The sequence below is a fragment of the Prunus persica genome, chromosome G5 (genome assembly GCF_000346465.2).
Source record: "Prunus persica cultivar Lovell chromosome G5, Prunus_persica_NCBIv2, whole genome shotgun sequence".
Lineage (NCBI taxonomy): Eukaryota > Viridiplantae > Streptophyta > Magnoliopsida > Rosales > Rosaceae > Prunus > Prunus persica.
In genome coordinates, this window is record NC_034013.1 from 13,476,822 (window position 1) to 13,487,190 (window position 10,369).

Genomic DNA, 10,369 nt, shown 5'->3' on the forward strand with positions numbered 1-10,369 from the left:
GGAGAAGAAAAAGAGTAGATATAAAACCCCTGTACTCTATACAATACTTACACCGCATCATTCTGATCCAAATCTTGGTGGCACAAAAAACCATCACATATTGATGCTTACATAGTTCATATCACCCCTCTCTTTGCTATCTTTTTGCATTACAACATCTACCAAGGCACTAGTGAGAAAGAAGGCTGGGCATGTTCACCAACCATCCAAAGAATTCCTGATCTACGTTAGGCTACTTCTGAAATTCAGGTCAAACTACATTCCGCCGCGTCCTAAAGACCTACTGAATACAATGGCGAGAGGGCTTATCTATTGGATTTGAAATTAGCAGACTTCATTACTTCCAGTGCCCTTACCTTGTCCAGCAATTCTTCAATCGTATTGGATGCATCCTAAAAAAACAGCAAGCAAATAAGGGGGAAGACTACCTTAAAAAGTGAAACATGTGAACAAAACACTACTCAAACTGGGCTGACCTGCAGCTTCTTTCTCAAATTGGCCTCTTCATTGTCTCGTCGTTCCCTCTCCTCGGAGAATATCCCAATTAGAGTGTCTTGTTCCTTGTTCATTTCCACAATTTTTTGTTGTGCCGCTTGGAGCTGATCACAAGACCAGGAAGTAATGATAAAATATAAATAGAATGCAAAGAGAACAATCTGTTACTTTGATCTACTTCATACTTTTCCAGCCTCTCGGTGAGAATAGATAATATAGGCCGATGAATACCTGAGTTTCAAGTGACTTGCACCTATCCCTTTCACACTGCAAGTCCTGCAGCAAATCAGCTGAAGCTGCCCCATCCTTTTTCTCCAATCTATATAGAAGGAAAGAGCTGACGATGACTGCCAAGTAATAATAAGGTGATACAGTACTGAAGCAAACATAAAGCGACGTACAAATATTTATATGTAGTGGTGAAAAGGACAGAACAAGTACCTTTCCTTCAGTTCACAATTCTCTTTTCTCAATTGCTCCACTACGCCTAAATCACCCTCCAAGACAGAACAATCACCATTGACATTATTCCCCTGCCAATTGAACAAAATCCATTAGCAAAAGCCTATCATCAGAAATATAACCATCTAATGCAAAGCAATAAGTGGAACTGAAATGACTGGAAGTAACCTTTGACTTGGAACGTGAGGTGGGCAGATTGGTTCCCCCACATGGCCAACAATCTTGCTGAGACTGAATATCTTCCGTGCATGAAGATAACCGAGTCACACCCTGGCCATCTTTCCCGGAATCTTTTTTAGTAGCAAATCCCTTATGACTACTGTCATTTTCTTGCTTATCAGACATGGCTGTCGAAGGTGGTGATGGTTCAGAAGAACTTGATGATCCTTCCCCAGATTTTGTGGGCGTTTGCACTCTATGTGTGCCTTCATCAGAAATATGTACAGTCGCATGCCCATGGTACGCTTGTTTAGAAAATCTTTTTGAAGATTTTAAATCAACTTTCTGAAATGCATGTGAACGGAGCTTGTCAGGAACTGATAATGGTCTCTTGCTGCCTGACTTAGTAGCACCATTCGTTTTAGAGGGAGAAGTTTCAGGAAAATAATCAGAAGTCACTACAAGAAACAAAATGTTTATGAGTTGACAAGGTTGACATGAATTTTTGAATCACTACAAACTGCATAGACCACAGCAAAAAGAAAGGCTGCCGAAAAGAATGCAGGGTCCATGACATACCTTTATCTGCAGAGCCGTTGATAAGCTTCTTATTACGCCTTGGAGCATAGCCAATTTTATGACAATAATTATTCCTATATATGCAGTAGTGAATGTCCATTTGTGAGTATCAAAACAACAAAGCAACCCATAGAAGTATGGACGCATTGTTCGCAATTAGCTAAAGCACAAACCAGTAATTCTTTTGCATAGTTATCAATTTTCCCTCGAGTCTTGAAAGAACTGTTGTACGCTCAAAACCCTGTTTATCATGTGCTGGTTCAACAAAATTGGCTTCTAAGAGACCTGCAAGAATAAAATGCCTCAGAAGAAAGCTCAACTTCAGCTAAGATTTTAAGTGAGGGAACTTGAATCCATAAACAATACCTATAACACCACGGCCGTCACTTCCTGCAGCATTCCAAAGCCTCCAAAATGGCTGGGTATAAAAAAGAACTTCGTGTAAGAAAACTTCCAAAGTTTATCAACTTGTGCTTAAATACTGATGTAAAGATCATTGCTCAAACAGGAAATCCAAGAGTGAATACTTCATTGAAAAGGCAACAAACTTAGAAATAATGAAGTTTAAAACTAAAAATACCTTAATCAGTCGATTTTTGTGATAAACATTGAACCCTTGAACATCGATGTGATGTTTTGCATCCTTCACAAACCCAATGGTGACAACGGCAACCATCTGATTATGAGAGTTGCATGCCATTAGAAAGACAACAGAAAAAGTAAGCAACATTAGTAAATTAATTTTTTTTAATACATTACATTTGACTCCTTTGGAATCCCATCAGCACCAGGCTGTGGCCGATATGTGACTTGCTGGGACATCATCATATCATTCACTATGTTGTGGTGCTCAACATCCTTCCCACGAAGAATGATTCGGAAGTTATGAGGAAGCCGCAAATAGAGAATTGATGCATAGCTCTGGAGTCAAAATGATGAAACATATTAATAAAGTTGACATATAGACTAATTCTGTCTTAAAAATAGAACAGGACCCATGTTACAAAATTCTTTTCACTCAACACTCAGTTTATTTCTTATTCTAATCTCTCCTAATTCTTAATATGGAAAAAAAATATCTAACCTTAGACTAATAAATAATGTAGTCAAAGACTCTGACTAGAGGAGTGGGGGAGGGTTGTTGTATAATATAGGGTTCTGAACGCTGGTCCAAGACCCAATCAAGAACAGGGAAATGATAGTTGGGCAACCAGGATGGTGAAATTTGACTTTACCCTCAATGAGTGCCGGTAGGTCAAGAAAAAACGAGAGTTGGGAAATTCTTTAGCCATTTGTATATTCTTTTCAGCTCGATTGACACCTCTAATTTGAATATCCTGCAAAATCAGACACCATATATAACTGCTAGAATAGCAAAGCCATTGGAACAAAAAAGATAATATATATATATATATATATAACTCATGAATCAACATACATGTGGATCAGCATCGAAATCCAGCTCCAGCTGTCCTTCATCATCCTCCCAAAGGTTGTATATGATAATTCGGGTGCCATGGTTTTTCATCATATAGAACTAAACAGTAGTAAAAATAACAAAATCAATGACAAAAAAATCTGCATAAGATAGTTCCATACCATCTTACCAATTTGGTATAAGCCCTACAACAGTATTGAAGTACCTGATGATGCAGGTCTTCTTCATTAGAAAATGGTGACCATTGAACTATTGTTTCCACATTTTTGTTCCAATCACTTAGAGAGGATCGTAACATCTTGCTCCAAGCCCCTTGTCTTCTCTCATAATCAAGCTTTTCATTTCATGCACACAACAGAAGACATCATTTTATTCAGGTATGCTAACTTAGCAATAAATAAGAAAGCGCACTAATCATATTCCATCTTAACAAAATACAAACAAGCGAACATCTACAAATTATGGTTGCTTTGCTGATAAAGGATCAGCATGTAACTTAAGCAATGATTCTTTTTTGAGGGATTTGTATAAGTTTATTGAAAATCCAAAAGACGAGCACTCAAGTGGTAATAAAAACAAAGGAATTGTAAAATCTAACAGCAATTACAACAAAGAATTACGTCCAAAAAACAGTATCCCCAAAAAATTATCCTCCACCACTAAAACCAAATGATCCACCCTGTCAAACATCCTACTTCTTTCTTCTCTCAAAACATACCAAACACCTTGTGGGCAAACTCATTATATAAACAAAGAAAAACCCCAGCTAACATCCTCGATGAAACATCCTTAAAATCAAATTGTTCATGCTGAGACTGTTAAGGACTGGTGTGATAGAAGTGGATGTACACCACCTATTCGCCGACCACTACTCATGCCTGAGGTTGTGAACATGCAATCCACCAAAGGTGCTCAAAAAGAGATGGATGCAAAACTACATATTTACCTAACCCAAAAAGGTTTATACATCAATGATGCCTCAAAACGTGCACCTCACAAGATAAAGTTATCCCTTTTGATTCTAGCACAGCTTTTTAAGTTCCAATTAACAGTTAAATCCCGACCTACCTCACTGATGTGACAACTGAATACGTGTGAAGTCTCATCGAATAAACAAAAAGACTTGAGACTATGTATGAAGTCCATGAGATAGAAAGGGTTAAATGTCATTACCATGGGAACTACAATATCTTCCTTTCCCGTGCTCTTCAAAAATGTGTAAGACAGCAATCCAATGCTCTGTGTTGCACTAAAATCAATGTCAACATGTCTCAATGAGTTTCAGAAGTAGAAAAATTAATAAAAGCATAGAGGAAAAAAATGGATTTTTTTTAATAAAAGAGAGAGAAAAGTGGTAACTATGACCATAAATACAAAATAACATAATTGTCTTCACACTTTTTTTTCAAGTACTGGTTTTAACTAATACTGCTTCAGTCACAAAAACTGAAAACAAGCGTCATTCACCATAACAGGTCTAAATCCACTTGAGCAACAAATGATATACATATTAGACTGCTTAATAGTTCCAAGATAATTAATCATTCTCATTTTATAGACAGTCATTCTCCATGCCAAAGTGGATACAAGAGATGGAAGCAGAAAAGTCTATAAGCAATCATTATTTCTCAACCTTACATGCAACTACAAATTCATAAATCCATCCATCTTTCCACATAAGCTAAAGAAAATTACCATTACTAACCAAACAGGAAAAGCAATGTGAAAGAAACAACAATAAACAAATATGAACAGAAAGAAACCTTTTTCCATCTTTTCCATTGCAACGAGAGAACACGATTACATCTGCTCCGAGCCTCATGGTGCTTGTTTTAAAACCATTTCCATCTGCATAAACAAGCAACTAACATGATTTTTGGGAGATATATCTATAAATAGAAAAACAGAGACACTTTGGTTTAATACTGGTGTTATACATTGTCCTATAGTGTTCGCAACTTTGCTTTTCGCAGAATACCCCAATGACATGCAGTGCCGCATCTTATCGGGATCCATCCCACCACCGTTATCTGCAATACACATCAAATGGATTTCCCAACAAAAAAATAATAGAAATTATGAATAAAAGTAAAACCTCTTAGCATTCTCCGAAATACAACCAACAGAAAAATACCTTCAATCAGCAACATTCTGCTTTGGTCTTTCTTATTTTCAACCATATCTAGGTTAACATATGTCGCACCACTACAAACCTGTGGATAAAATGAAGAAATAGGTCCAAGCAGTGATGAAAAAAACCCATGCACACAAAAACATAACGAAAATTATGAACGAAAAGCTACCTCATCCAACGCATTGTCTAAGAGCTCTGCAAAAGCTGCAAAACATCACAGGGTTACACTCAAGCATTAAGCATAGAGGTCAAAATCCAGCATTACACAGGAACGATTAAATTTACCTCCAAGAGCCCACTTATGGCTTGTTGCGTTGGAATGCAAAAACTTCGGATGAACCCTGACATGGTCCATCCCACCTGCATATTTAAAAGTAAACTTTGTTAAATATCATATTTGCAGCCGTGCTTGATCCATATAAAAGCACCATTAATCATGCTACACTCTTCAATTTGGGCAATAGACCCCATGTCAAAGCAAAACCCACTCTTGCATGTCAAGAAGGATTCTTTTAACTAAGTGAAGCAGTAAACTTCCATCATATTGTCTCCATATCCGTAGGACGAAAATATTTAAAATTTTATCGGTGACCAAACAGATCATAGTAAAAACTTGTGAAAATTGTCGGATGATCCGTAGGCGGGGACCAATTATAGTAATTTGTTTCAACCGAAAGATAAACAAAGACAAGGATAATCTTTCTAAAACAAGAAAAAAGAAGCACAAAGAGAACAATGTAGCAGATTTTGAAGAGCGAGAGAGAGCTTTAGATTACCAGCAGTAGATTCCCAGTTGCCACAAGGAGCTCCCTCATAATCCCCAGCCTTCCAAAACTGCTTACATCTAGGCCGACTGACCACCCCAGTATTTTCGACGCGCGTTACAGCCGCATCTGGCGCCGGAAGCATCGGCGCCACCCCCTCCGGCGGCAGAGGACTCAGAAAACCAACCGGCAAAACGACACCCATCCCGTCTCGCTTCCTCTTCTTCGCCAAACCCCCCGAAACGCCTCCGACATCGTCCGAATCGTCCGAGTCCGACTCGCCGCTACTGCTGCTGCTGCTACTACTCGTGCTCAGATCGATTACCCACCCTGGTGGTGGCACCACCTTCGAAGTGACGCCGTTTGGTTTCCCCGTAGGATGTGGAACATTAGAAGTTTCCAGAAGCTCCTGCTTCACCGTGGCTTCCATGGCTGATAGCTTGAAAACAGGAAACTCAAAAGGCGAACAACAAAGCAGAATTTATGGAGGTTTTTTTTCTTTTCCGCTTTCCCTCTGCACTCTTTTGAGTTTTGAGCTTTAAACTTTTCTTTTTTATTTGTTGATGCGAAGATCATCAAGTCACGGGTGGGATACTGCTCTGGGGACGAGTCTACGGGAATCCAACTGCAACTCATATTATTACACACACACCCAATAATTAGGACAAAAATTAGTGGTTGGGTCAATATAAGTGGTAACAGGTGTGGTTCTGGCTCATTCCTGATTTGGTAAATTATAATTGAACTATATGTAGGGACCATACTCCTTAATTAATTGTTAATACAATTGACTAATACAAGTCGATTATGGATTATGTTATAAACTATATGTAATGGATGCCCACCATATGTCACATCGTGCCCAACTATACCTACCATATAACTCGCCCTCCCAACAACTTACTATATTGCCTTTGTATTCGAAATGCCTATAAATGGCCAAACAACCCAAAAAGTGAAGTGGGGATTATGGGTGTGTACTTCAACTTTTTCAATGTGTGGGTCCTACATAAGTTATACAATTTCTCTAGTGGTATTTCTTTTTTTAAGTTCGATTATCTTGTTCTTCATTAATCAATAATAAAATTAAAATTAAAAATTGAAAAAGAAAATTAAATTGAGGAAAAAATTGGGAACTGTTGTAAATAATAAGGTGGAGCCCACCTCCACTTGGAAGAGGCTTTGCCTACAAAAGGGTTCACACCCTTCCTTTGTAATATGAGATTGAGAATACTAAGATTGACAGAGATATGAATAGAGAGAAAACATTCTCTTCTCTCCATCTCAATTCCCTCTCCAATTCCTCTAGATTTATAACACGTTATCAGCACGATTTCGTTCAAACAATACCAGCTGAATTTTATGATGAAACCCAGTTAGAAAAACACAACTGATACACTCTCTTCCTCTGAGCAATTTTCAAGCTATTGAAAATGAGTTCTCAGATTTGCAGATCCGCTCTTAGAGCTGCCAGGTCCTTCACCCATTTAAATTCAAATCCCCAAAAACCCAATTTTTCTGTACCAGACCACTCTCTCTGCTCTCTCTCTCTTGAAATCCCAGAGAAGAAGAGAGTAAAAAAGCTCAGACCCCACCACAAGTCCAATATGGCCCAGCAATCCAACGACTTATGAACAGAGCGAGATTGCTTCGGCTGTGGGGCTCCTGGACGCGGCTCTGGCCATCTCGCCTCGCCTGGAACAAGCCCTTGAACTGAAAGCCAGGTCTCTGCTCAATCTCAGGCGCTTCAAGGACGTGGCTGATATGCTTCAGGATTACATTCCCAGCCTCAAAATGGCATCCGATGACTCTGCCTACGACTCTTCCTCTCAGCCGCTTTCCAGGGAGCGAGTCAAGCTTCTCTCATCTAACTCCAACTCCTCCTCTGCCTCGCCGGATCGGGATCCTTCCTTCAAGTGTTTCTCTGTCTTCGACTTGAAAAGGAAGGTCATGGCAGGCCTATGCACATTTGGGTCTTCCGGGGGCTCATCAAATGAGTCAGCAATGTCAAAGGTGGAGGTGGTGGAGCAAGACTACGTGGGGATGTCATCTGAGGCAACCTCATACCCAGCTGAGGTGGTGGTGCAGGGAAGCAGCCAAAGCCATGTGCATGGGGTGAGCGTGGTAGAATCTTGACTACTAAAGTTGGGTGCTGAGTTACACTGTGTTCTCTGCTACTGACCCCAAGAGGAGTGCTAGAGACTCCCATGTTCCGCCATCATTTCGCTTTCACTGTTACAAGGCACTGGAGTATATTTAATTGAAAAGTGAGATACACAGCAAGTTGATCAGCCTAGTGGAAAGCAAAGGATTATTGCCAGGGATATGAACACCCACCGAAATAAAGGGATAAGTACTCTGCCTCACTCTATTTCCTTCAATTAAATACATTATTAAAATACCTACAGAATTTAATACTCATGACCAGTGTAGATTGCAGGTGGAAAGAAGAAAAGCCAACGTGATATATCTAGCTTTCACTAATATATCAGTATAACAATATTACACTATTTGATCGTGGTGTTGATAAGAACCCACAAATAATTGTCTTTACTTTTTCTACACATTTATTTTATTTACTATATGGTGTAGGTTTATTACCCATACAACAATATTTATTTAAAAGGGTGGTGCGGGTTTATCGTCCACGCCTTTACTTTTATTTAAATGTATGGAGCAGAATTAGTGCCCATACAAGCACGTTTACTTTACCGCAAATTTACTTTTACTTAAAGTATGATGTGGAATTGACCCTCATACTTTATGAAATTACTTTACTGTACATTATTTACTGTATGGTGTAGGTTTATTACCCATACGACAGTATTTATTTAAAAGGGTAGCGCGGGTTTATCGCCCATGCCTTTACTTTTATTTAAAAGTATGAAGCAGAATTAGTGCCCATACAAGCACGTTTACTTTATGAATTTAATTTACCGCACATTTAATTTTATTTAAGGTATGGTGCGGGATTAACGTCCATACAGCAAGCAATTTAATTTATGAATTTATTTTACCGCACATTTACATTTATTTAAAATATGGTGCGAGTTTATCGTCCATACCGGTAATTTATTTACCAGCAATTTATTTTATGGATTAATTGTGCTGTATGATGAGTTTTTACAGTATGCAGATCAGGACCAGAAGTTCCTTGATCCTCATCATACAATTACATCAGGACTTGAAGATCCTTGATGATGATGTTAATATGAGAGCTGGCAGTCTCTCCGGTACTATATTTGCAAACATGTGATTGGACTTGAGGGTCCTTGACCCCTGACATGTAAATAAGGACCTGGGGTTCCTTAATGATGTAACAGTACCGTATTAGTTCATAGTGCCGTACACATGGATGATAACTGTACTGGCAAATGTACTGTCCACATGAATAGATACGTATTCATGACTTGATGAATAGTACCGGATATATGAATAGTGACGTATACATAAATATTAACCATTTTGGGTAAACCGTCACTATATCCAAAAAGGAACCTGCAGTTCATTAAACTCATGGATGAGCAATTAAATGAGATGCCAGAAGTCCCTCAAAATATGGTCAATTATGTAAGGGCTTGAAGTCCAGAAATATGTACAGAAAATTGTAAAAATGTACATACCATGAGAATATGTGATTTTGGCCCGAAGTTCAAAATCTAAGGGCATTGAATGTCCATACCATGAGAATATGTGATTTTGGCCTGAAGTTCAAAATCTAACAGTGTTAAGAACCTAAAGTTCCAACAGTTAAATGGACAACCCTTGAGGTATTATTGCAAATTGTGGTACACCACATATTTCTTTGGCATAAGAAAATGATGAATTTAATAAAGTTCGATTATGTTGTAATCGACACCTCAAGGAAGAAATATATTTTGTGAATCCTGGTTGTTAAGAATACACCGTGAAATGGATAATATCAATATAAACCTCAAATGATGAATTGAGGCTCCCCACATATTTTGTTATATCTGGGCCGGAAGCACATGGATTTAAATATATGAGAGGTCCTGAACTTGAAGTTGTGGGTATATAGTGGCTTTTACTCAATTCATATTTCATGTCCATTTGAAAAGGGCAAATAAATTCTGAGTTTGTGTTTAGCCCAGGTCAAAAGTTCCGGGCTCCCATACGTTGAAATATGAAATTTGGGAGAGTCGATGTGGTTATTTGAATTTATAAGGCACAAGGTTCCACACCGTCATTTTGAAAAGACGTAAAAACCACAGGTGCAAGTTTAAGAATGTGCGCAATTATTATAACAGGAACATACAACAGATAGATTTTTTTTCTACCTGCAATGAAGGTGCAGGCCCTGTAAAATCTATAAAATTA

At 38.5% G+C, this 10,369-nt stretch overlaps 1 protein-coding gene across 1 annotated transcript; it reads right to left on the minus strand.

The window, feature by feature from the left end:
• LOC18776645 (protein MICRORCHIDIA 7) lies at nt 1–6,642 on the minus strand. The gene is made up of 20 exons (XM_020564906.1): nt 6,044–6,642; nt 5,553–5,627; nt 5,437–5,471; nt 5,268–5,346; nt 5,071–5,163; nt 4,897–4,981; nt 4,307–4,382; nt 3,339–3,467; nt 3,134–3,232; nt 2,931–3,032; nt 2,455–2,616; nt 2,276–2,371; nt 2,062–2,113; nt 1,869–1,980; nt 1,696–1,769; nt 1,126–1,574; nt 937–1,028; nt 727–814; nt 477–599; nt 1–392 (listed from the first exon to the last, which is right to left on the minus strand). Exons 1-20 carry the CDS (start codon nt 6,459–6,461, stop codon nt 306–308), a joined length of 2,526 nt encoding a protein of 841 aa, XP_020420495.1. The 5' UTR covers nt 6,462–6,642; the 3' UTR covers nt 1–305.